The sequence below is a fragment of the Saccopteryx leptura genome, chromosome 13 (assembly GCF_036850995.1).
Source record: "Saccopteryx leptura isolate mSacLep1 chromosome 13, mSacLep1_pri_phased_curated, whole genome shotgun sequence".
NCBI lineage: Eukaryota > Metazoa > Chordata > Mammalia > Chiroptera > Emballonuridae > Saccopteryx > Saccopteryx leptura.
In genome coordinates this window covers 35969774-35996966 of record NC_089515.1, presented here as the reverse complement: position 1 = coordinate 35996966, position 27193 = coordinate 35969774, and the positions used below count along the sequence as shown (strand labels likewise).

The following is a 27193-nucleotide window of genomic DNA, read 5'->3' as shown; positions in this document are numbered from 1 at the left end:
ATTTAATCATGCACCCAATATTTATTAGCACCTACATTTTACCCGTTTTTATTCTATCCAGTGGAAAAACAACAGGAGACAAGATAGGCATAGAAGAGACAGACAATACACAAGAAAACAGTATAATTTCAGATGTTATAGGTACCCAGTCCTATGAGGAGGAATAAAACAGAGGAATATGTTTCTTGGGTGTTACCATTTGAGCAGAGATCAAAATAATAGGAAGGAGCAAACTATGAGAAAGTTTGAGGGCAGAGTATCTCAGATTCATATTTCTGTACTTTTCACAAAGATTCAGAATGGTTAAGTAATGTGTTAATTATAATCATTAATATATTATTAATATTTTTATCATTAACTTATATTAATATAAATATTAATAATAACTAATGTTAACTAATAAGCTAGAGTTCGGTTCTGAATCCTGGATAGCTGACTCAGGCATATCTTCATATTAAATTGTCATTTCCCTAATTTTCTTTCTGCTTGGCTATATTTTTTAAAATTGATTTAATAACATGTGAATTTAAAATGTGTATGTAATGAGCCTCTTTAACTATGTTTTAATGACCTGTCATTACATATCCAGTCAGGATTTGAATTTATTATTGATCTTGAATAAATACCCATTATAATGGAGAAAATATATAAATTTAACTTTCTGATAATATACTCTTTATAAAATTTAATTTTTAGGGTCAAGACTTGTTTTTAGCATCAAAATCAAAGGTCTATCAAAGTTTCTTATTCCATCTAAGAACTATTAGAACTTATAAATGAGTTCAGTAAACTTTCAGGATATAAAATCAGTACACAATAATCTGTTGTTTTTCTGTATACTAACAAACTGTCAGAAGAGAAATGAAGAAAACCATCCCATTTGCAATTGTATCAAAAAGAATAAACTATCTGGTAATATATTTAACCATGGAGGGAAAGACCTGTAAATTGAAAACTAGAAAACATTAAGGAAGAACTGAAGAAGATACAAATAAATGGAAAGATATTCCATGCTCATGGATTAGGAGAATTAATATTATTAAAATGTACATAGTACCTAAAGCAGTGTACAGATTCAGTGCAATCTCCATCAAAATCCTAATGGCAGTTTTTACAGAAGTATAACAAACAATAGTGAAATTTGTATGGAACCATAAAAGACCCCAAATAGATCAAGCAATCTTGAGAAAAAAGAGCAAAATTGGAGGCATCATGCGCCCCAATTTCAGACTATATTACAAAGCTGTAGTAATTAAAACAGTGTGATAATTGGCATAAAACAGACACATATATCAATGAAACAAAATAGAGAACCCAGAAATAAACATACATATATGGTCAATTAATTGATAACAAAAAAATCAAGAATATAAATTGGGTAAAGGACAGTCTCTTCAATAAATAGTGTTAGGGAAATTGGACAGCCTCAGCAAAAGAATGAAACTGGTCCACTATCTCCTATCATCCACAAATATGAACTGAAAATGGATTAAAGACTTGAAAGTAAAACATGCCCGAAACCATAAAACTCCTAGAAGAAAATGTATGCGGTAAGCTCCTCAACATAAGTCTTTGTGATAATTTTTTAAATTGAACACTAAAAACAAAAATAAACAAGTAGGACTGTAACAAACTAAAAAGTTTCTGCACAGCACAAGAAACTCAACAAAATGAAAAGGCAACCTAATGAATGGGAGAAAATAATGGCAAATAATATATCTGGTAAGGAGCTGATATCCAAAATATAGAAAAAACTCATACAATTTAATAACAACAACAACAAATCTGACTTAAAATGGGCAGAGGCTTTGAGTAGACATTTTACCTAAGCCATACAGATAGCCAACACAGGTACGTGAAAAAGTGCTCAGCATCACCAGTCATCAGATAAATACAAATCAAAACTAATGCAGTATCACCTCACACCTGTTAGAATGGCTGTTATCAAACACAAGAAGTATCGTGTTGGTGAGAATGTGGAGGAAAGGGAACCCTTGTGCACTGTTGATGGCAATATAAATTGGTGCTACTATGGAAAACAGTATGGAGGTTCCTTAAAATATTAAAAATTGAACTACCATATGATCCAGCAGTTACACTTCTGGGTGTTTATTTGAAGAAAACAAAAACTAACAAAAAGATATGAACCATCATGTTTATTGCAGCATTATTTAGAATAGGCAAGATATGGAAGCAACCTAAGTGCCCATCAATGCATGGATAGAGAAAATACGGTAAACACATACACACACAAGATGAAATATTATTCGCTCATAAGGAAGAATGAAATCTTTCCACTTGTGACAACATGGATGGCCATTATACTAAGTGAAATAAGTTATAGATAGATAAGTACCATATGATCTCATAGGTGGAATCTAAAAAAATGTTTTTAAAAACCTAAGCTGATAGATATGGACAATAGATTGGTGAGTGCTAGGGTGGGGGTGAACTATTTTTGCTTTTTTGGTTTTTGTTTTTAGTTTAAATTGTTTCTTTGTTTAAGAAAAAAATGAAAAAATCAAAAGCATAAGTAGAAGTTATATTAAAATTTCAGTTGGTGCAGATATAATGTTTTATGATTGTACTAGAAATGAGGTCGCTGGTATACTGATGTTATATATTTTGAACAGTATTTTGGCAGAAACTAGTCACTCGTTCCTGAAAATGATTATACTGCTCATTTTCTTGAATCTTTTTAAATAAGGAAGAATAATTAAAGGTTAAACAATCTAGGTGTCATCTGTTATTAGTAGTAATGCTAAAGAATTAGATATATGGTTTTTTTAGCTTTTGAAATTATGCATTAGATAGTAAAGAATGTTGAAACAGTTGAGCAAAGTATCATAGTGGATCCCAAAAGTCAAAACCAGGTAATGAGATAAAAAATGAAATTGTCTTTCATATTGGCTTCTAAGAATAAATTATATCTAGGTCAGAATGAGCTTACCAATGATGGATTGAAAGAAATTATGTGAAGAGAAACAAGTATAAGGTGACGGATGATTTGACTTTGGGTGATGGGTATACAACACAATCAACAGTTCAAATGCTATAGAGATGTTTACCTGAAACCTATGTATTCTTATTGATCAATGTCACCACATTTAATTTAATTTCTAAATAAAAATTTTTAAATATTTAACCTAACATACATATTCAGAATTAGAAATCATGGTCAGTATACAGGTATGTTTGAGTCTAGAGAAAGTTTGAAGGTAAACATTAAGTATAGTCTAACCTATAAAAAAGACAAAAGATAGTTTCCATTTTGATATTGTGAAGATTTTTCATAAGGACTGATGCTTTATAACACTGGTTTTTACCAGACTACTATATTATGTAAAAAAAAAATTTTGAGAGGGAAGCATCAACTCATTGCTCCATTTAGTTGTGCTTCTCATATGTGCCCTGACCGTGGTTCAAACCTGTAACCTCAGTGGTCAGGCCAGCGCCCTCAGGAGTGAACCAGTGACCTCAGCTCAAGGATAATGCTCTGTCCACTGCACTGCTGGCCAGGGCTATAACAAAGATTTAAGTAAACAGGGAACGAAAGTTAGGTTCCCTCAGAGGCTCAACCTCTGACATCTTTTACTCAGTTAACAGAAAATGATCATTGTATTTTTTTAGAAAACTAAAATTGACTTTAGTTTATATTGAATTAACTCAATTTAGTTGACAAAAAAATTACTGGCAAACTCAGAATCTCTTCCCTTGCAAACAGGCCAATTTCTGACTTGACGACTGTAGTATACTTATAGGTCCTAGAATCTTGGTTCCCATTACTGTTTCTAACCCTTGTGTCTTTATTTATTGTCAGGTATTTACCAAGTACCTCGTCCTTCTGGTACTCTTCTGGGCACCTGGGGTACATTAGTTAACACGGTAGGCAATGAGGAAATCGTAGTGTGCATCAGAAGGTGATAAATGGTATGGAGAAAGGAGAGCCGTGCTAGGTGAGGGGAATCTGGCAGTCAGGGGGAAAGTGTTACAATTTAAAATAATCCTGTGTTCAGGAAACTACTCAGTAAGGAAATGACATTTGAACAAACTTAAGGATGTAAGGAGTTATCCAGTTACATGTCTGAGGGAAGAATATTTCAGGTAGAGAGGAATAGCAAGTGCACAGGGTCTGAGGTAGGTAGGCATCTGCTTTTCTGGTTGACATGTTGAGAAATGGTCAGAAGGCCAGTGTGGCTGGACAGCAGTGAGCAATGGAGAGTTCAGAGAGGTGATGAGGATGGGCGTGCGCAATTCTCATAGGGTCACTGTAAAGATTTGGCTTTTATTCTGAAATTACCCAGTTTAGGCAGGATTTTGAGTAGAGAAATGGCATTTTCTGATTTATGTTTAAAAGCATCACTCACACTGCTGCTGAAAACAGACCTATCAAGAAGCTGTTGTACTGGTCCAAGCAAGATGTGGTGACGGCTTGCACCAAGGTGGTGGTAAAAGTGGTCAGATTCTGGGTATACTTTGAAAGTAGTGTCAGATTTGCTAATGAACTCTAGGAGGGGGGATGTCATAAAAGAAAAAGGAGTCAGAGTCAGTCTTAAAGGATAGCTTTAAGATTTTGGTCTGAGAAACTTGAGGGATAAAGATGTCATCAAATTATATAGAAAAGGCTGGGGGCAGAAGGAGGCTATTATTTTGAGACCTCTAAATGGATATGTCCAGTTGGGAGTTGGGTGTGTGAGTCTGAAAATTATCAGCATATAGATTGTATTTAAACAATGAGAGTTCCAAGGGAGTAAGTATAGATGGTAAAGAAAACCAAGGTCAGAGCTCTGGGGTTCAGTGAGAAAACAGAAAGTGTTGTGGTTTCCTGAGAGGCAAAGTTCACACATAGTGTCAAGTAAGAAGAGGGATCAACTGAGTCCACTGTGTTGAGTAAAATGGGACTGAGAATAGATCACTTGACTTAGCAACATGGAGATCATGGATCATCTTATGGAGCAGTGGATGTAAGATACAAAAGTCTGGATATGTGTAAGAGGATGGAAAAATTTTAATTTCTTGATTTTGATAATTGTACTGTATTCTAAATATTTCATCTTTAGGTTTAAAGATGGGAGTGAAAAAGGAATGGGAAGAAAGGAATTGGAGAGAGTAGCTCTGAAATGGAGTGACAGCTGACAGGGAAGTAGAGTGAACAGTTTGTTTTATGATGGGTGATATGTTTGAATTTGGGAATCTTCAGTAGATAAAAGATTAATGGGGAGTGTGTGAAAGGGAGAATACAAGCTGTATTCTTAGGTCATTGGGAGGGGATGGAGTGAGTGCACAGAGCGGAGACTGACTTTAGATAGATACATGAAAGTTCTGGAAACAGCCCAGAACACCAAGTAGAGACTATAGTAATGTGGTGGTAAGAATTCTCTTTTCTTTTTTTTTTTTTTTGGGGGGGGGGAGAAAGACAGGAAAAGAAGATGAGAAGCATCAGTTCTTCATTGTGGCGCCTTAGTTGTTCATTCATTGCTTCCTCATATGTGCCTTGATGGGGTAGGGGGCTCCAGCTGAGCCAGTGACCTTGGGCTTCAAACCAGTGACCTTTGGGCTCAAGCCAGCAACCCCACTCTCAAGCCAGATGAGCCCGTGCTCAAGCCAGCAACCTTGGGGTTTCAAACCTGGCTCCTCTGCATCCCAGGCTGACACTCTATCCACTGCACCACTGCCTGGTCAGGCAGGAATTCTTTTTTCTTTGTTTCAGTTTTTTCTTTTTGTTTTCAGTAAAATGGGAAGCGAGGTCATCAGTGGCGAGTGAGATTGGGGAGGGTATGTTGAGGATTTGAGGAGACAGGAGAAGGGATGAGGTATTGATGAAGAGCATAATGGACTTGGGGTGTTGAGTATGACCACTTGGCAGATGAAGGACCAATTTGAGGTGTATGGTCATGAATTGAAGGTGAGACACCAGTCAGCATGGTGCATGTTTTCCCTTCCACAGTGGTGATTTTGTAGAAGCAGAGTATGTTAGATTTAGCCAGGGTTAATAGTTTAATGGAGCAAGTATGACCAAAGAAGAAAGAAGTAGAAAATTTGCAGAGAAGGTAAGAGCTATCAAGGGTGTGTGTGAGGAAGTGATTATTCTGATTGTTCACAGAATTTATATTGATCAGGAGGTGTATGAGGGCATTACTGGACTCACTGAGCTACCAACCTCTACCTTGACCTGGAGTCCCACTTGACTTGATAAGCTGTCTATGGAAGTACAGCCTTCCTGGACATTTTGGTCTCCTGGCCTGCTTGATTAAGATCCCTGTGCTTTGCTGATGCCTGTTCCTCTGTCATGGCAAAACAATATTAAACATTCTTCTCAGTAGCAAGTAATGCTCTCCTCAGTGTTCTTCATGAAACTATAACTCGTGTAGGCCTTTGAAAGAAAGGTGCCATGTGTAACATAAGAAAGGTGTTCATTAGTTCCTTGTATTAGTAAAACCAGTACATACTATCTCATAGAAAAAAAATTCTGGAAAATTTTAAAAATATTGTCAGTTTTACCTGTAAGAATATGTATCAAAGTTAGGAAGTTGATGCCTCTTCTCTTTGCAGATGACCAGTTTACTTACAAACTGTTAGCAGATACTAGATAAAGCTTTCAAAACAAACTGTAATCAAATGAGTGTTAATCAAGAAGGGCACATAAAGATGTCAATGTGCCTAAGGAAGAAAGAAAAACATACTTCTGTGCTGACAGTTAAAACCAACACATTAGGATGATTTTAATGATATAAGCATTTGATCACTTTTAATAAACAGAACATTACTGATGAATGACAACACCAAGGACATGAGAGAAAAGACTATTGTTTTATTATCACTGGTAGCAGAATTAGTACTCAAGAAGAGAAGTTTGTGTAGATTACTTTGTGTCATCAGAGCTGGGAAGCTAACTCTCCGATACACAGAGATGTGAGTGGATCACACATCCTAGATCGCAACAACAAATGGTCTTTGTACCTGTTGTGAAGAACACCCCCCACCTCACAAGAACTTGAGAGTAAGGATGTAGGATAGCCCTTTCTTAGTTAAACTCTGAAATCAATATACAGTAGTACTTCAGAGCAGGAATAAGCAAAATGAAGAGACAGAACAAGGTGGGACTGTATTGAAATTGTATTAACTATATAGAGTTAAGGAAAGAATATATAGTGGAGAAGTGTTAGTCAATCTTGGACCCTCCACCCCGGAAAAAGAAGGAACATACCTACAAAACTAGACAGTTCCCATTCAAGTGAAGCAATGTGTCAAAAATATCATACCTGAGTTGTAAGACTATCACCATGGTGGTCACAGCTGCTACAGATTAATACCAATACATAATAGACATTTAAAATTTCATTAGCAAGATTATCTGTTATTTATGATAGCTGCATCAAACTAATCAGTTTGTTGCCATTTAATATTCAATTACTCTGTTTCTTCTTGTTAGGATTTTATGCTCATTCAATGATCTGTTACAGTTCTAGCTCATATTTATTTAATACTACAATTTACCACTTATTTACACATTTCACATCTATTATCTCATTTAATCTACAAGACACCTGTGAGATAGGTATCCTTAGTACATCCTTTGTATGTAAAAATCACAAGTACCGTATGTATTTCCCTATGTATAACACAAACCTTTTTTCGAAAAATTTTGGGTCTAAAAACTGGATGTATCTTATACAGTGGTTGTAGATTTTTTAATTTCCAATTTCCCGTTTTTTTGCACTTGTTTTTGTGCTCATTGTAGATTTTTTTACTTGCATTTCCTGCTTGTTGTCTTTGCGCTCATTGTTTCACACTTGTTACTGGTATATTATAGTAGGTTACATTTTGCCACGTCCTGCCCAGCAATGGCTCAGAGAAGATTTTCGTACAGTGCTGAATTCAAGTTAAAAGAGATCCAGTTTGCAAAAGTGAGTGGAAATCATGCTGCTGAGCATAAGTTTGGTCCTCCTCCAACTGAGAAATCCATTCGAGACTGGCTACAGGAAGAAGAAACCCTACCGAAAACACCAGGGCAGAAGAAGGCCGTGAGAGGCAAGTCAGCAAAACGTCCTGATGTAGAGAGAATTGAAGATATGGATTGAAGAGCAAAGGGCAATTGGAATTCCTGTGTCCACAAAGATGGTTCAGCATGAGGCAAAAAGAATTGCTGATGAAAAAGAAGTTACTGATTTCAAAGGAGGACATGATTAGTTCTTCAATTTCATGAAACAGAATGGACTATGCATGCGTACATGCACCAGACATGCCCAAAAGATGCCTGAAAGCTATGAGCTTGAATTTCATGGTCCTTGAATTTCATCATTTGTCATTCACTGTCAGAAGACACATCAATTTGAGTTGGGACAGATTGCAAATATGGACCAAGTCCCCCTTTAATTTGATGTCCCAAGTAACAGAACTGTTGATAAGAAGGGGATGAAAACTGTAACTGTGAAGACAAGTGGATGTGAAAAGAGCCATTATATAGTTGCTCTAGCTTGTTGTGCCGATGGAACCAAGCTGCCTCCTATGCTGATTTTCAAATGCAAAACAATGCCAAAAGAAGACATTCCTCAAGGAGTGATTGTCCACGTTCATGACAAGGGTTGGATGGATCAGGATGGGATGAAGATCTGGTTTGAGAAAGTATGTAGAAGGAGACCAGGTGGGATCCTACACAAACCTGCCCTACTAGTGCTTGATCAGTTCAGGGTACACATAACAAAAAACACAAAGAAATTGCTACAGAGCAAAAAACAAAACTTACCGTCATACCTGGAGGCTTGACATCCCAGCTCCAACCAGTTGATGTCAGCATTAACAGACCCTTCAAAGCTGCCATGAGGGACAAATGGGACCAATGGATGAAGTCTTCTAGGGACAATTTGACACCAGCAGGAAGAGTGAAGAAACCAACTATAGGAGAAGAGTTTGTACCTCCATGAAAAGATCCTGGGATAATATCAAGATTGAGATCGTTGTCAAGTCATTTAAGAAGTGTGGCATTTCAAATGCCATAGATGGAACTGAGGACAAGGCAATATATGAAGACAGTGATTCGTCATCAGATGAGGACAAGCTAATGCAGGGGTCCCCAAACTTTTTACACAGGGGGCCAGTTCACTGTCCCTCAGACCGTTGGAGGGCCGGACTATAAAAAAAACAAACTATGAACAAATCCCTATGCACACTGCACATATCTTATTTTAAAGTAAAAAAACAAAACGGGAACAAATACAATATTTAAAATAAAGAACAAGTAAATTTAAATCAGCAAACTGACCAGTATTTCAATGGGAACTATGCTCCTCTCACTGACCACCAATGAAAGAGGTGCCCCTTCTGGAAGTGCGGCGGGAGCTGGATAAATGGCCTCGGGGCCACATGCAGCCCTCGGGCCGTAGTTAGGGGACCCCTGTGCTAATGGATGGGAGTTTTAACAGTGATGAGGAGTTGTATGAATTTTATGATGAATAAAATTTGAGTTTAGTAACTTTATGTAATACATTTTTTTTCAAATTTTGGGCCCCAAAATTAAGACATGTGTTATACATGGGGAAATACAGTAAGTAATGTACCTAACAGCAGAGCTGATCCAGGTACTCTGCCTCAAAATTTTGTCTGAAACAGTTGTGCTGTACTACCTTGGCTCTGCAGTATAGCGTGTTACAGTAATCCCAGTTTTTATTATTTTTTGTCCTGTGACAATGATTTTTCCTAATAGCAAATAGTAAAGTGACCTTTGATTATGATTTGCCAGAAAGCCATGTCCTGGAATGGGTCCACTTCTCAGAGGTACGAGCTAATAAAGATTTTGTGGATTTCCCAGTGATCTTTGGACTGTCTTAGTGGAGAGCTTTGCGAAGTTAGAGTCCCAGACACTCTGATTTAATTCATTTGGGATGGGACCCATGAATCTGTTTTTTTTGTAATCTCATTGGTGGTGACTGCAGTGCTTACCTCAACTGAGAACCACTGTTTTAGATGACACATGGCTCTTCTTAATTTGTGCAACAATCTAGTTCAAATCTAAGAAATGGTAAAAGGAATTTCACTTAGTAAGCTTTAGGCAGAAATTTCATGATGTTTGTGATGGACTAAATATAAAGATCATTTAAAAATAAGAGATCTTGATGCCAGGGACCAAGTGTCATTGACTTTATGATGCCTTGTATAGAGGTTTGGATTTTAGGCATGGAAGAACACATCCTGGGGTTGGATACTGTCTCTGCTACAGAGCCAGGCAGCGGTAAGCAGCCATGGCAGCCTACTCAGGTTCTCCAATACTGCGTTCCTTATTTGCCAAAAGGGGATGGTAACAGTCCACACTATCATCTCTACCAGTGGTAGTCAACCTGGTCCCTACCACCCACTAGTGGGCGTTCCAGCTTTCATGGTGGGCGGTAGCAGAGCAACTAAAGTATTGATATAAATAAAAAGATAGATTTAACTATAGTAAGTTGTTTTATAAAGATTTATTCTGCCAAACTTAGAGAAAATTCGACATAAAGTACTTGGTAAGTAATTATTATTATATGCTTTAACTTGCTGTAACTCTGCTTTATAAATTTTATAAAGTAAGATTACTTCCCTACTTTATAAATCACCATTACTGTGTAACCTGTGGGCGGTTAGAAAATTTTACTACTAACAGAGATACAAAAGTGGGCGGTAGGTATAAAAAGGTTGACTACCCCTAGTCTATACAAAGCCCTGAGTCCAGTGTCTAATACTTAGTGTTCAATAACTGTTAGCACTTATTTCTATTTAAGTGTCCTTTCTTTTTTTGTGTGTGACAGAGACAGAGTCAGAGAGAGGGACAGATAGAGACAGACAGGAAGGGAAAGAGATGAGAAGCATCAAATCTTCATTGCGGCACCTTAGTTGTTCACTGATTGCTTTCTCATATGTGCCTTGATTGAGGGGCTACAGCAGATTGAGTGACCCTTTGCTTGAGCCAGCGACCTTAGGTCCAAGCTGGTGAGCCTTGCTCAAACCAGATCTGAGCCTGCACTCAACCTGGCAACCTCAGGGTCTCGAACCTGGGTCCTCCACGTCCCAGTTAAGTGTTTTTTCAACTGGGGATATCTTTGGTGATCCTAATTCCCCTTTCTCAACTAGATTTTTCTTGTGGCTACAGCCTCTGTCTGTGGAGTGGCTGCTGAGAATGAAGATTGTAATTAGTCTTCATAATCTTACCTCAGACTAGGACCTTTTTATTTTGGACCAGTTGAGTTAACCAGTACACAGTTGAGCAATTAAAGAGCTTGGCATTAAAATTTTAAGATAGTTTAAAAATCTGTTTTAGAGTTGGTATAAACCAAATTAAAAATAAGAATCAAGGAGTTGTTTTGTAGAGATGAGTGTAAACATCTGAGGGAAAGCAAATCCTCACTGAACTTCCAGCTTGGATTTTCTCAGGTTCTAATTTGTATAAGGTTGTGGTTTAACAGCTTTTAAAAGCGTTTGGGAAATGTATTTGCTACAGGTTTTTATTTGTTTGTTTGGTTTTAGGAATAAATAAACCACTTAAAAGAGCTATTTTGTGCTAATTATTAAGTTTAAAAGATCTAATTCTACAACTAGTTGTATTTAAGGCTCCCAAATTAAGGGATAGACTTTTTAAAAAAAAAAATCTTGCAGACCTAGCCAAGTAAAATTAGAAGAAAATGTATCATGTAGGCATGTATTGGTTAAGAAAATAGGCTCTTAATGAAAATCCTGGCTTTCACCAGCTTATTGACTCCATGATTTTTGGCAAACAGATAAAATTCTCTGCTTACTCTCTCCATCTGTAAGAGGCCCTATAATGTTATCTAATGAATGGGGTTGCAATGAGAATTAAATAATTAAATTGTGTAGAACTAAATATATGTTGAAGCATTTAGGGTGGTGCCAGGTACATAAACCCTGTATTAATGATTATGATGACTGTGATAACAACTGCCACCAAATCATCTGAACAAAAATGGAAACTATAGCAAAAATATATTTCAAAATCTTATTTTTTCTTTCTAAAACTATTTGAAAAAATTTTAGATAAAAAACTATTTTTTGGCTTCAGCCTCTGAAAAATATTTTTTTATTTTCTTTAATGTAACAATGTAACAAGGAAGGTTCCTATGCTCTATTGCAGTGGTTGGCAAACCACTGCTCCTGAGCCACATGCAGCTCTTTGGCCCCTTGAGTGTTTAGCAAAGGCCAGCTTAGGAGTACCCTAATTAAGTTAATAACAATTACCTACCTATATAGTTTAAGTTAAAAAAATTTGGCTCTCAGCCTGACCAGGCAGTGATGCAGTGGATAGAGCGTCGGACTGGGATGTGGAAGGACCCAGGTTCGAGACCCCAAGGTCACCAGTTTGAGCGCAGGCTCATCTGGTTTGAGCAAAAGCTCACCAGCATGGACCCAAGGTCGCTGGCTCGAGCAAGGGGTTACTTGGTCTGCTAGAGGCCCGCGGTCAAGGCACATATGAGAAAGCAATCGATGAACAACTAAGGTGTCACAACGAAAAACAGATGATTGATGCTTCTCATCTCTCTCCATTCCTGTCTGTCTGTCCCTATCTATCCCTCTCTCTGACTCTCTCTGTCTCTTTAAAAAATAATAATAATAAAAATAAAAAATTTGGCTCTCAAAAGAAATTTCAGTCGTTATACTGTTGATATTTGGCTCTGTTGACTGAGTTTGCCGACCACTGCTCTATTGGATGGCTTATCTGTCATGGTTATTTGGTGGTCAGATTTAATAGTGATGCTTAAGATGTTTTGAAAAGATGGTATTTCTACATAGTATTCTTTTCCCTTGTGAAGTTAATTTTTTTTTTCTAAATTTGATGTAAAATCTGTGATTTCATACCAGAAAACGTGGATTCATTAGGGTAGACAGATTACCTGGCCGTAGGAACCTCTTCCTCTGCAAAAGTAGAATAACGAACGTACTGTATCTCAACTGTTGGTGTGAAATATAAATTCACTGCCAGATGGGGCTTTCTGTCTCCCTCTAGAACAGCACTGTTCAGTAGAAATAAAATGTGAGCCACTTGTGTAATTTAAAATGTTCCAGTTGCTACATTTTTAAAAAGGAACAAATGAAAATAATTTTAGTATTTAATCCAATGTGTCTAAAATATTATTTCATGTAATTAATATAAAAATTATTTTCATGCTAAACCTTTGAAATCTGTATTTTATGCTTACAGCATATCTCAGCTTGAACTAGCAACATTTTATGTGCTCAGTAGTCATATGTGGCTAGTGGCCACCATGTTGAACAGTTCAGATCTAGAATATATCAATAGATTAATATTCCCCATCAGCATTCTCGGACACTGGTGTTATCTTGGCCTTAAAGCAATTAACACAGCCTTATGCTTGAAAACTGAACCTCTGGGTGGATGAGCTTTACGTTTCTTTCTTCAGCAGCCTAGATGAGTATTCTGGTCCTTAGGGGAGGCGTCCACCCTCAGCCTTCTGGCTGACTCAGCTGAGGGACTGCTTTGGGCATATTGACCAAGGCTGATAAACAAACAGGAATTCCTGAATCCTTGAGTATTATAAACTTTTTGTGTGTGTGTATTTTTCTGAAGGGAGAAGCAAGAAAGCAGAGAGACAGATGCGTGTGACCAAGATCCACCCGGCATACCCACTAGGGGGCGATGCTCTGCCCATCTGGGGTGTTGCTCCATTGCAATCGGAGCCATTCTAGTGCCTGAAGCAGAGGCCATGGAGCCATCCTCAGCACCTGGGCCAACTTTGCTCCAGTGGAGCCTTGGCTGCGGGAGGGGAAGAGAGGAAGGAGAGGGGAAAGGGTGGAAAAGCAGATGGGCGCTTCTCCTGTGTGCCCTGACTGGAAATCAAACCCGGGACTTCCACACGCTGGGCCAACGCTCTACCACTGAGCCAACCAGCCAGGGCCAATAAACCTTTTGAACCACAAGGATCAGAGCTCCAGAACAGGATCAGACTTTGTAATACCCTTTCATTCTTCTAATCTGTCCTTTTTTTTATTTTCCCCCTTATTTCTCAAATTTCAAAGACTTATCTAGTGTCCCTGGGAAAAGAGCAAATACCAGCAATCTCCTAAAGGAATGCAGCTTCTTTGTCGTCCACTTCAGTGTGGCTTTACAAGGCAGCCCTCCCTTCCCAAACAGTATTTTGACTTTTTAAAAAAGTTTAAAAAAGTTTTAGAACTTTTTTGGGACCAAGAGATTTGGAAGACAGAGGATGTATTCATGTCTAAGCTTTTTTATTTTTAATGTTTTCTGATACTGTGTTTTGTCCAAATAATGAGAGAATTATAGTGAAGGGTGTCACCCTAAGAGCTGTATGTAATGGTAAAAAGAGGTAGACAGTATGGGATTTTAGGTGTCCTTAACAAAACAATATGCTCAGGTGTCCCTTAGAAAGCTCTGTCCTGACCACTCTAAACTAGCTGTCAGCCCCCAGTACTCGCTCCCTTTTGCTTGTTTCACTTCTTACTGAAACTCCTTGTTTGCCTTCCCAAATAGAATATAAGCTCCATAAAGGTATGAACTTTGTTTTGTTTACTTCTGCATCCCAACTCCTGGTACAATGTCTGGCCTTCAGTAAACGTCTATTGAATCAATGAAAGGAAATATCAAGGTATTATTTTCTATATGTATTAATGATTTTAAAATTAGATACCTACAACTCTACCCAAAACTGTTGTTGCTCTGACTAGCATATATATAAATATAATATGCTTGAGTTTTCAGACCTAATCTCAGTGATAGGAATCCTTTAGTGATTACTCTTGCTCAGTCATTTAGATAAACTTTTACTCCTTTGAGATAGTATGGGGCATGAGGAAGGGGACATAGTCTTTTGAAATGGAATTGTAAAATGGGGGTTGGGGAGCCTATTTGTATTTTCAGATTACTCAGGGTAATAAAATGGAGGCAGGACATGGGGATAGGGACGTGGATTGAAAATGTTTTATAGGTCAGTGCTGTAAATATGTCTAAGGTTTTGGGGCACAGCAGTTGGCATAGTAGATAATAGAAGCTTAGGAAAAAGGTGAGAGGGATTCATAGCAAGAAAAGTTAGTGTTATTTGGAGGAAATGTAGGTTATATAGGCTTGTGCCAAAAAAAGAAATCCACAGATCATATTTCTGTTGTCTTAGTTTAGAATCTTTGTTTATAATCTTAATTTTCCATGTCAGTTTTACAGTCATTCTTTCACTTTCCCTCTTGTGCCTCTGTACCAACTTGATGCCATGGCCGTACTCTGTGCTCCATGGCAGCACGGGACCTGTAAGCATAGACTGTTCACACTCTGCAAGACCAGAAGCTCCATTGTAACTGTAACTCCTGGTTTGTTCCAGGAGCGTCCTGCCAATAAAACATAATTCAAACATGTTAAACACTCTCAAACTCTTAAGAACTATGTATTTATTTTGCATTCAAATGAATTTCTAGCAAAAGAACTAAATGCGAACTTACTAATAAAGTTAAAAACCTTTCTTGGTCCTACTTATTTAAGAAAAACTTAATTTATGTAAATAAAGCAGCTTTTTTGTAGTGGTATGAATAAATTATTTGGTTTGTGAATATATTTAAGAAAAACAATAAAAACGATATATACTTTTTATATTGTGGCAGTAGACTTTATTTCATTTGGGTTTTTATCAGTGTTATCATTTTGAGGTTTTATAAAGTTTGAGTAAAGAATAATACTCTATCAATAGTAGGTGATTTTTAAGGACTGTTTCTAATTACATTCAGTGTGTGTTCAAATGATGCCTTTTAACCTAATATCTTCTTTCTTTTTAGTCTGTAAAACTTGTATCGTTCAGCACTTTGAAGATAGCAATGATTGTCCAAGGTGTGGCAACCAAGTTCATGAAACAAATCCATTAGAAATGTTGAGGTAAGTAAATGTGTTTTATAGTTCATTTAACTTAATTACATAAACACTTAATGCTTTTTATTATGCATCATGATATTTGTTGGTGCCTTGACTCAGTTAATATAGGTTTTATGAATTTTATGATTTTCATTTTAAAGCATTTTATTTGAGTATTAAGCAAAATTTAAAAACTAAGGCTGTAAATATTATATTAAAATATATATCTTCACATTAAAAATTATAACTTTATCCCAGGCTCTCAGAGCTACTTTAGTTGTAGTTATTTTCAGTATTTTAATATTCTACACTACACACTACTTTTGTTAAGTTACATGGTAGTGGAAAGAGAACAGACCTGACAATGAAAATATTAATCTTGGTACTGGGAACTTTTAAAAAATTTATCATATGTTCAAAAAAGAGTTCACATTTATGTAAAACCTAAGACTGTCATTCACTTAAGTAAAAAGTTAATCATATATATTTTTTTATCTATTTTCTTTCTTTTTTATTAAGTGAAAGGCGGTGAGGTAGGGAGACAGACCCACCAATGGGTCTGTCTGGGATGTGCCCCAACTGGGATCCACTCTGCAAACCCTCTACTGGGGCAACGCTCTGCCCATATGGGGCAGCTGCTCCGTTGCTCGGCAACCAAGCTATTTTAGCACCTGAGGCAAGGCAATGGAGCCATCCTCAGTGCCTGGGCCCAACGTTGCTCAAACCATTCAAGCCATGACTGTGGGAGGAGGAGGGGGAGAGAAAAAGTAGGGGGAAGGTTGGAGAAGCAGATGGTCACTTCTCTTGTGTGTCCTGACTGGGAATTGAACCTGGGACTTCTCCATGCCAAGCCAATACTCTACCAACCGACCAGGGCTAATCATATATTTTTGAAATTAGAAGTAGTCTGTAAAATTGTAATCCAAACTCTATTACAGATTAGGAAATTGTGATTTACTATGACTTTATCTAAATTCTCAGCAAACTCAAGTGTCACTTCCTAGCTTCAAGCCAAGTATCCTTATCCCTAAACCTGTTTTCTTCCCATTGTTCCAGCCATAGCTTTATCACAGTTAACTGTGGGATCTCAGGAAAGTACACATCTAGAAGCAGTACTAGGTATTCTCTAGATAGCCTTAGATAATGTTCACTTCTGTGTGATGTTTGCTGTTATTTACAAAATCTGGATTTGCAAGTCTTACATTTCAAAATATAGTCTTTTTTTCTATATATTTTAGTGCCTATAGTTGGAGTAATTTATCTACAGGTAAATGTCTAGCCCAGTGGTTTTCAAAGAATGGCCCCCAAACTAAGAGTATCTTATTAGAAATGACAGTTCTTAGACCTCACCTCCAACTTGCTGAATCAGATACTGAGAGTGGAGCCCATCTTTGTAGCAAGCCCTCCAGATGATGCCGAAATGCGCTAACATTGAGAACCATTAAAGGCTTCTCCTACTGGATTTATATCAGTGTTTCTCAACCAAGGTGATTCCCCTCCTACCTCACTTGGGCATTTTTGATTGTCAGGACTAGGACTGGGTGGGTGCTGCTGGCATCTAGTAGGCAGCAGCTAGACGCTGCTGAGCGCTCTGCAGTTCACAGGACAGCCCCCTCCACTGCATCCAGCCCTGCATGTGAGGAGTGCTGAGGGCAAGAAGCCCTGATTTAAATATATAGTTCAGAGAAGAACAGAGCAAACATTTTTGTCAAATATTTTTCCTGTTTATCAGAAACTGTAAACAAACAGCACTTTAAAATAGAGTAGGTAATAATTACTATGTTTTAACAACTTACTGGCAACCTTTGGTTTTAACTGTTAGACACTGGAAGGAATCAATTCAGTCACTATTTAATAAAATCTAATCCCTTGGCTAAAGTATATCATTATATATTCTTTAAATGTCTTATTTAGAAATAATTAACTACAAAAAGTTGCAAAAAGTAGTACAAGGAATACTTGTATTCGCTTTACTCAGTCTGTTAACGTTATCTTATTTGCTTTATTATATGTTTACATGTTTACTCTATTTTTTTCAGAATCACTTGAGGGTAAATTACATACATCATTGCCCTTTCCCCTGAATTCTGTAGTGTGTGTTTCCTAAGAATAGAGATACTATCTTACACAACCACAATATGATTACATTGGTATAATACAACCTTCATATTCTAGTTTTCTTAGCTTATCTAATGATATCCTTTATATAGAGAGGTTTTTTTCTTCTATACCAGTGTTTTTCAACCACCAGTCCATGGACTGTTCTGCCAAAAATTTTGTGCTGGTCCACAAAAGAGTTAGCCACCCTGATGTTGTATGAAGATTATAGACCCAGTGATTTTAGTCAAATTCATTTATGCTCAGGGTGATTTCTGCCTTACTGGTCCCCAAGTATAAAAAGGTTGAAAACCACTGTTCTATACCACTAAAATTGCTACAAAGGAATTTTTTAAAAGAAACTCACAGAGATAATAAGAAAAAGAACTTCAGTATTCCTGGTATCTAGGATAACTCCTAGAACATAATAGATTCTCAGTAAATTTTGATTGAACCTGACCTGTGATGGCACAGTGGATAGAGCCTTGACCTGGAGTGCTGTGGTCACCAGTTCTAAACCCTGGGCTTGCCTGGTCAGGGCACATAACAAGAAGCAACTACTATGAGTTGATGCTTCTCACTCCTCCTCCCATCTCTCTCTCTCTCTCTCAAAAATTAATAAGTAAAATTTTAATACTGGTTGAAAGGATGAGAAGGGATATAGCAAAAAATGGAACTTAAGACAATACTGACAGTGATGATTGTTGAGCAGACCCCAGGAGACCCAACTATACTAGGAGGTGGCAGGGGAGGAGCTTTATCAGCCGAAAGTAAGGATGGAGAAAGAGGAATGGAGGGGTTTGAGGGAAGGAAAAAGTATGTTGTCCTGAAAGGGAGAGAATAAGTGAACTGGGGAAATATGATTCCTGGCAACCTTAAAGGCACATCTGGTGTATAGTTATGAATTTGAAGGGGTGTGGCTGTGGGGGAGAGGTTTCCAGCCATGGGTGCATAGTGCAGAGCTAATGGTGAGTTGGATTTAATTAAAGTTGTGATTGTAGCAAATAATTTTGAGCAAGTGAGGGGGGGACAAGGGAATTGTAGTATATACAAGGGTGTGGTTTTAATGGCTGACTGAAGTAAATCAGTCCTAAACTAGATTAGGAAGACAGGACATCATACGTATTGATGAGGGATGTCTCAGAGGAACAGAAATGAAACTGATTCCTGATCTGTTGTACATAGGGAGAAGAAATTCTTTTAAAGAATTTGGGAATAGGTACATAGTAATTGCTTTCTTTTCTAACTCCAGGGAAAGGAAAAACCTGAATGAGGGGGTACCTATAGTCATAGTACACTGAATATTTATATAATCATAACCATATAAACACTAGTTATTAAATGGTAAGACTATGTCAAGAAGATGAAAGTAAGGAGAATGTATGTGTTAGGAGGAAATGAGGGCAGCAGGATATCAAAGAACTAAACTTTTATCTTCCATAAGAGGATGTCAGAAAAATCTAAACAGCAGAAAAAGCTCACGTGCGTACACACACACACACACACACACACACACACACGAAAGTAAGTATTAGAAGAAACAGGTTGGATTTGAAAGTGATTGTCTCTGGGGTTGTAGGAATCAGGATGAGATTGTTCTATTTTAATATAAGATGTATGGGAAAGTTTGATTTCTAAATTATATATATGTATTTGATAAAATAAAAATATTGAATTAAGAGAAATACTATTTTTAAGTACTGCTACTATTAAATAGTCAGGGGAAACTTTGTGAACCAATTAGTGTTAATTCTTGAGGAAGAAGGTGACATTGGTTGGTTGGAGAGTAGGAAAGGAGAAATTGAGTCAGGATGAAGAGCATGAGGTAGAGAAACATTGCAGAAGACAGGGTATTTGTATGGCTGGCGAGAGAAGAGAGATGATAATAGCACCAGTTATGGTTTGTAGTTTGGACTCAAGTTACATTAATACTTGAAGCCAGGTAGTGGGTAGAAAGTTCTTGAACAGGCAAATATGAATCTTCCTGAAGCACTGATTTGATCATTATGAGCATGTCAATCAAAGTAAAGAAAAACAGCTCTACACTGTGGTAATTGAGGAACTAGAAGGGTGGGAAGTACAGAAAGATGAGATGGGAGAAATATTGAGAAGGAGCTATCAGTGGAACTTGGTCATTTAAATGTGTGAATTAAGAGGGGTGAAGCCCTGGCTGGGTAGCTCAGTTGGTGAGAACATCACTCCGAAGCATAGAGTTTGCTGGTTCGATCCCTGGTCAGGGCACGTACAGGAACAGACCAGTGTTGCTGCCTCTCGCTCTCCCTTCCTCTCTCTAAACTCAATCAATTAAAAAAAGAAAAAACCACTAAAAAGGGGGGGGGGGTGGAGAGAGGTGTGTGAAGATTATTTTTGCATTTTAAGTCTATTTAGAAAGAGAATCCCGCCTCGTTTCTCAGTTTAACTTTTGGAAAGAAAGTGTTACTCCGTATCTTGTTGGAGGGAGGATGAGGTGCTGTTGACATAGATGAACAAAAGAAGTTGAGACATTTCCCTCTGTTGGAAATATGGAAGTTGAGCTCAGCAGAAAGATGCAGTATGTGTATATATAAAAGTTATCTGCCTATAGGGTAGTTTAATTATAATTACATTTAATTGTATAGAAATATGTATTAGTTCAGATATATTTGTTATCTGCTTATGTGAAGTCACAAAAGTGGATGAATGAGACCCTGTAGGAAGGCAGCCCGCAGAGAATGTCGGAGTGTGCAGAGCATGGGGGACACCGTGATTTAAAGGTCCCTGGGAAAGGGACAAAGGAAGAATTGACAGAAAAAAAGAAAACCAGGAAAGCACATTTTGAAGAAGGCAATTTTAGACAATCCTGTCAGACTGCTCCATTGCAATACAGGAGAAAAATGACTCTGAAAAATAATTTAAAATTTTTAAACTTTAATTCTAAAACAATTTTTAAGCCTATTCAGTTGGCAGTTATGGATGATTTGGGGAGTTAAGTAGAGTGAAGGAAGCAAAGCAGAGTATGTCACAGAAATAATGTCAATTATGCTCTCAAAGTTTTTCCAATTGAAAGAAAAGATTGGGAAACTACTAACGGTTTGAGAAGCCAGTAAGTCAGAGGTTCTCAACCTGTGGGTCGTGACCCCGGCGGGGGTCGAACGACCAAAACACAGGAGTCGCCTAAAGCCATCGGAAATACCGCTGCAGTAAGTTAAATAAAGGTTGGGTGTCTCAAGATGCACGTTAGAGAGGAGTAATGGTGCTGAGCATGGTGGGGTGTGGAGAGAGGGTGTTGGGGAGCACGGGAATGAGATTGAAAAAATGAAAGCTGCAGGAAGGGTGAGTTACACTCTTCTCAGGAAATGAAAGCTAGAATAATGCTAAGGTCAGTATATTTTTCATCTAGGAAGATAGGATGACGAAATTGTCTAAATTTCTTAGAAGAGATGAGTGAACTTATTTCCTTTATAGGAAAGAGCCAAAGTTGTGGTAGAGAAGTTGAGAGTGAGTATATCAGCTATTGCTGCAAAACCAACCACCCTTAAATTGTAAGCAACCACCTCGTGCTTACAATTAAAAAAAACACACACATTTCTTATTCCTTGCAATTCTGTGGTTCACAGAGCGAGGTGGTGGTTCTGGTCTTGGCTGGATTCTCCCAGGGTACTGCAGTTAGCTGCTGATTGGCTGGGCTGCTCTGCGGCTCTCAGCTGGGCTCTGTCATGTTGAGGATGGGCTGTCAGAGAAGGAGGCTGAGATCTTTTGTAGGGCAGGCTGGTTCTCTTGTACATGGTGCCTCATCCTCCAGATTTGTTCTTGTGGTTGGCAGGATTCTAAAAAGAGAGTGCACAGAAGCATGTGATGCCCCTTAAGGCTTAGGCTCAGAACTAAGCACCATGTCATTTGTGTCTCTCTGTTGGCCTAAGCGTATTTCAAGGCTAGCCCATATTCTTGGGCTGGGGAGATAGAAGATAGACCCCATCCCTTAATCAAGGAGGAATCCCAAGTAATGTTTAGAGCAGGGGTCTCAAACTCAACTCAGCATGTGGGCCGCAGAGCAAGATCACAGCCGTTCGGCGGGCCGCACTAGGTCTACAAAAGGCAACTGTTACGCAACACTTTTCAGTGTCACAAAACGACCAGAAACTGTAGTTCGCATCACAACTGCTGTTAACTAAGCTAATATCTAGCTAGGATGCTAGAGAAATGAAAAATACAAGTAGGCCCATAGGCTTACTTAATTTTATCCAAAATATTTTGAACTTCGTGGATTAGTCTGCGGGCCGCACAAAATTGTTCAGCAGGCCGCGAGTTTGAGACCCCTGGTTTAGAGGGTATGGATAGATAGATAGCGCTGGGGTCTAGGACCATTTTGTAATCAATACCACTGTGGGAAAGGCTAGAAATAGGTGTGTTCCACATGCGGTTTGGTATAGTAGATGTGCTGAAACTGTGTTTTACACTTTACAATACATATAAGATAGAGATGTCAAACTGAGTTGGATTTTGATATCTTCATTGTTTGTATATTCCCTCTTCCCCCTTGGAAGGTTGGATAATACATTAGAGGAAATCATATTTAAACTGGTCCCTGGACTACGAGAACGTAAGTTGCTCTTTGGCTTCTGGCACATTTCTGTGTTTTATGAAATCAGAATTTCTATTACATATTTCATGATTCTTTCTGTTATTTTTATAACTCTTTTTTTCTTTTAAATTAGAAGAGCTTGAGCGTGAATCTGAATTTTGGAAGAAAAATAAGCCTCAAGAAAACGGACAAGGTAACTTTTTCTTACATCTGTATCTGACAGCATCTCAAATTGATTAGCTTTTGTAGCTTTGGCGAACTAATACTCTCTTCAAACTTAAATTTCTCCTGTACAAAATTCATGTACCCCTTTATATTTTGAATCTTTTATATACAGTATAATCATGAAATTGCTCCCAGTAAAGGTAATAGAAAATAGAGGAAATCAGACTTGGGGAAGCAAAATAGGAGATAAAACAGAGAACTGCTGCTGCTAACAGCAGTGTTCGACGGAGAGCTCAGGAAAGCAAACTAGGAAAGAGCCACAGCATGCAGGTACACACGAGGGGTTTGGTTTGACCTTGCTCATTCATTTGAGTCAGAGAGGGAACCGAGACACACTTCAGTGTCAGAGCATGGCAAGGCCAGCTTGGAATGGCGTTTCCAGAGCTGGAGCTCTGGTGATACAAACTTTTATATATCCTGCAATTTGAAAAACATTTCCAGGTGCTTATGGCAGTTTTCCCCATTGTCAGTGCTAAGTGTCCAGATTTCCCTTCTGGGTCCCAGGAGACTCAGCAATCAGTAAATTCTTAATAATTTCAGCAATGTATCAAACATTACTGGGCAGAGGAAAGGATTTTAGTAAGTAGGGAATTCACACAAAGGGAAAAAATGTATAACATATCTGAAATTATGAGGAAGTAGTCTCCTTTCCCATGATATAATCTGTAAGATTTATTTCAAGGTGACCTAAATATGATTGAAAGCTGTCACGGAGGCATGTGTTTTCATAGGCGCACCTGTGAGCCTGAGCTCCCGCCTCTGGTTTTCCCATAGATCATAGGACTGTCAGTCAGACATAATACTATAACCAAGATGAGTGAGGCATGCTCTTTCTCTTTCACCTGTAAATGGGGGTCAGAGTTTCATTAGTTTAACAACTGTTGGGCTGGCTTCCTGTGTAGGAGGGGAGATTTGAGCATAGTTTTGAATGACTTGGTTAAGGTAGCAAGGGATTATTTTTTATCTATAACAAAATAAGCAAAAAAATCAAACCTGGCAAAAAAAAATCACTTAACTAAAGGCTTGTTGTTTTACCAAAATGTAAATTACAATTTAGACAGTAGTGCTATAGTAAAAATTATATATAATATATATAAAGTTGACTAAATGTTCCAGTTTTTGACTACCTGCTCAAGGGGGCAGGGTTCAAGATCGTCCTCAGAAGCTATATGGTAGGTTTAGTTCATGACTCTATACAGCTTATAGATTGGCTTGTGCAGGACTACTTTACATTTTTCTTCCTTTTCCCATTATTTCTCTCTTTTTAAAGTATTTTATAATATTTAGTATTTAGTTTAGGTGGAGAATTTGGATCTTTTCTTGGAGCTGGGAGATTGGTTCATAAAAGTCTGTCTCAGTCTCTAGTCCATATAAATGTAGGTTCCAGGTAAATACGTAGAAGAAAGAATGCAGAACAGAACCCACTTGTTTTTCCTGCTACAACCGTAATGCTTATACTGTAGTCATTATAGAGGAGCGCCCTGGCTTTTCCTGGGCTTTTCTACACTGTAATGCTTGGCTGACTATATCTTTCAAGTTTCAGCTTAGAGATACTTTATCTGGAAAATTTCCCAGAATATCTGCTTGACTCTAAAGTTTGGGTTTATCAACTTTCTTATATGTGCTTGATTATGTTAGCCATAATATATGCTATATATGCTACATAGTCGATTTGACCTCTTCCATTAAAGGCCTTATTCAGCTTCTCCATCAGTACTTGCCTGTAACTCCTGCTATTCCCTGGCTACTGAGGATGAGGATGATACACTAGTTTCAATATTGTTTCCTCAAGCCTAGCACAGTGTATATCTAACAGTGAAAGGCACTTAATAAATGAATGTATCAGCAGTGTAGTTGCATTATATGTATGCTGCAGGTATTTCATAGGTTAAATACATTTGGATATGTGAAATATACTATTGATATTTCTTTAATGTAGTTTAAACATATAGCTGTGTACATGTTTAAAAAGATAATTCATTTTATTATATTTAACTAACTGATTTTATGAATAGCTAATCATTTGAAATTTTGATAACTTAAAGAATATTTTATAGTTTTAAAAGAGTACTTGGTTTTAAATTTGAATATATATAAAATTTGGAAGAATTTTTATGTCCTGTCCACTTTCTAAGTGATCTAAGGACTAATTGCAATTACTTTTGTGATCAGATATAGCTGCCTGGAATCTTTCTTTTGGATATCCCAGTGAACCTGATAATCTCAGGATGTGTTAATAAGTCACTGATGATTTTTTAAATTATTTTCATTCTTGACTTAGTTGAAACATTTTAAAAGTATTAAAATTTTCAGTTATTCTTTATCAAAAAATTTTAATAAATGTTTTTTAAAGTTTATTTTTGTTTTGATGATTGATATACTGTTGCTTAACCTTGATATCAACTTCAAGTTATATCTTAGTTTCATTCAAATTGTACAGATGATACTTCAAAAGTTGACAAACCTAAAGTAGATGAAGGTGATGAAAATGAAGATGATAAAGACTATCACAGAAGTGACCCACAAATTGCTATATGCCTAGATTGTTTACGAAATAATGGACAATCAGGGGACAATGTAGTAAAGGTGAGTGGACAAGTACAGTTTTATTTTTGATATTTTATAGTAAACCTTTCATAATTTGTTAAGTTTTTCTAATGTTTCAAAATGCTGCTTTCAAAGTTTTTACTAACATAATCTAACAGAATACCATTTTCTGACTGTCCCATACCTACAAATAGCCCAGCAATTATTACAGGCACCTGATTTCCAAAACCTACAGCTGAACCATCCTGGGCGAATGCTACCACCTAGTGGCTAATGCAGAGAATCACACCTATATGTCTCCACCACTTTTATACTTTCGTTGGGAGTTCATATACATTGATTTTTTCCTTTTTTATGTGTGGTAAGCAGCTCACATCATTTCGTGTTGGGCAGTGTCTCCAACCTTTTTGTTTATCCTCTTAATTTTCTCTTTTATTTCTCTATATTTGCAAATAAAACTATGTCATGGCTAATACAGTTTATGAACAATATAACTAATTGGTTCTGAAGTAAACTTGTAAGTCATAAAATGCCTGTGAATTTTTAAAGTCTTTGAAGGGTCCCAGATATTTCCTATGGAATTTCCATTTCTAATCCTATTTTTCTCTGTATCTATCTGCTTATTGAAACTTTTTGTAAAGGATCTCTACTAGAGAGTTTAAAACAGCCTACTTGCTTTTTTATTATAAGAAACTTTTGTTTTCATTTTAAAAGTTCACTACTTTACTGCTTAGATTTTTGTCACTTTGTCCTAGCAGATGTCAGCCATTCAAAATATTGTTTCTCTCTTTATATTACATGTTTTAATCAAATATCTATATTCAGTGTCTCTTCTTTTACTTCCATTGTATAATCTATAGGTTAGTGGGTTGAATTTTCACTAATACATTTAATGACATTTTTCTTTTAGGAAATTAAAAACAAATTTTCACCTCAGATTAAGTGTTCCCAGCATCTTACAACAAGAAATATATGAGCATAGTGATTCAGTGAGTACTAATCCACTATGTGGCTATTAGACAGTAAAGATAATAAATAAGAAATTTCACTCAAGGAACTTTGTTGAGGTCTTACACAAATAGTTATAACACAATAAAATAATTAATTAGTGACTAGAGTTTGGTTGGATAAGACTTGTAGCCATTATACCTATTTATCTTCCCAGGCTTCTCTTGTTTTTTTATGCTCTAGTAGAGCACCTTTCTTTTTTGTGAGTACTTTCATCAAGGTTTTCAATAACCTTACATTTCTCTTTTATTGTCAATCATTTTTGTAATCCTCATTTTGGGGGATTCTTCATAATAGAGATTGTGAGTTACTACCTTGTAGTGAAAATTAGATCAGTAGAAAGGCTAACTATATAAAGAAATGTAAAGTCTACTCTGCGGGATTTCTAGTACTTAAAGTCAGTATTCTGGTTGGAAGTTTCCCTGATACCTAAAACTTCACATGTTTAAAGATAAATTCACACTTTCACCTAATTTTATTCCAAACATGCAATTTCAGTTTTCATTACCATCTTTCAATCTGTCATACAAGTTCAAAACTTTGGAGTCATCTTTAACCTTTTATTCTTTCTCTCCAGCCTGTCCTAAGTCCTGAAAATTTCCCCAGTCCGGTGCTGCTCACCTTATATGTAGATTTCTCAGAGTAGTCTCTTAAGTGTTTTTTGTACTCTTAGTTTACGTTTTATCATTCAAGGCTGAGGCTACAGCCTAAGTGTACATAAGACCAGAGGCAAAGCTGATATCAGATAGGCAATATATTACGCTCTGTGGGCCATATGGTCTTTGTGGCAGCTACTCATTTTACTCATTTTAGCCCTAAAGTCCGTAGACAATAGTGAGTGATCCAGCAATCTCATTTCTGGGTATATATCAAAAAAAACTGAAAACTGAGTCTTTAAGAGATATTTG

The 27193-nt window shown here is 37.1% G+C and overlaps 1 protein-coding gene across 3 annotated transcripts in view; it reads left to right on the top strand.

The window, feature by feature from the left end:
* PCGF5 (polycomb group ring finger 5) overlaps positions 1-27193 on the top strand; it is a 117122-nt gene that overhangs the window by 63463 nt on the left and 26466 nt on the right. For all 3 annotated transcript variants that reach the window (XM_066355816.1, XM_066355814.1, XM_066355815.1), the window contains exons 3-6: positions 15775-15871; positions 22468-22523; positions 22639-22698; positions 25171-25316. In XM_066355816.1, the coding sequence (XP_066211913.1) occupies positions 15775-15871; positions 22468-22523; positions 22639-22698; positions 25171-25316 (359 nt within the window). The remainder of the gene's footprint in view (positions 1-15774; positions 15872-22467; positions 22524-22638; positions 22699-25170; positions 25317-27193) is intronic.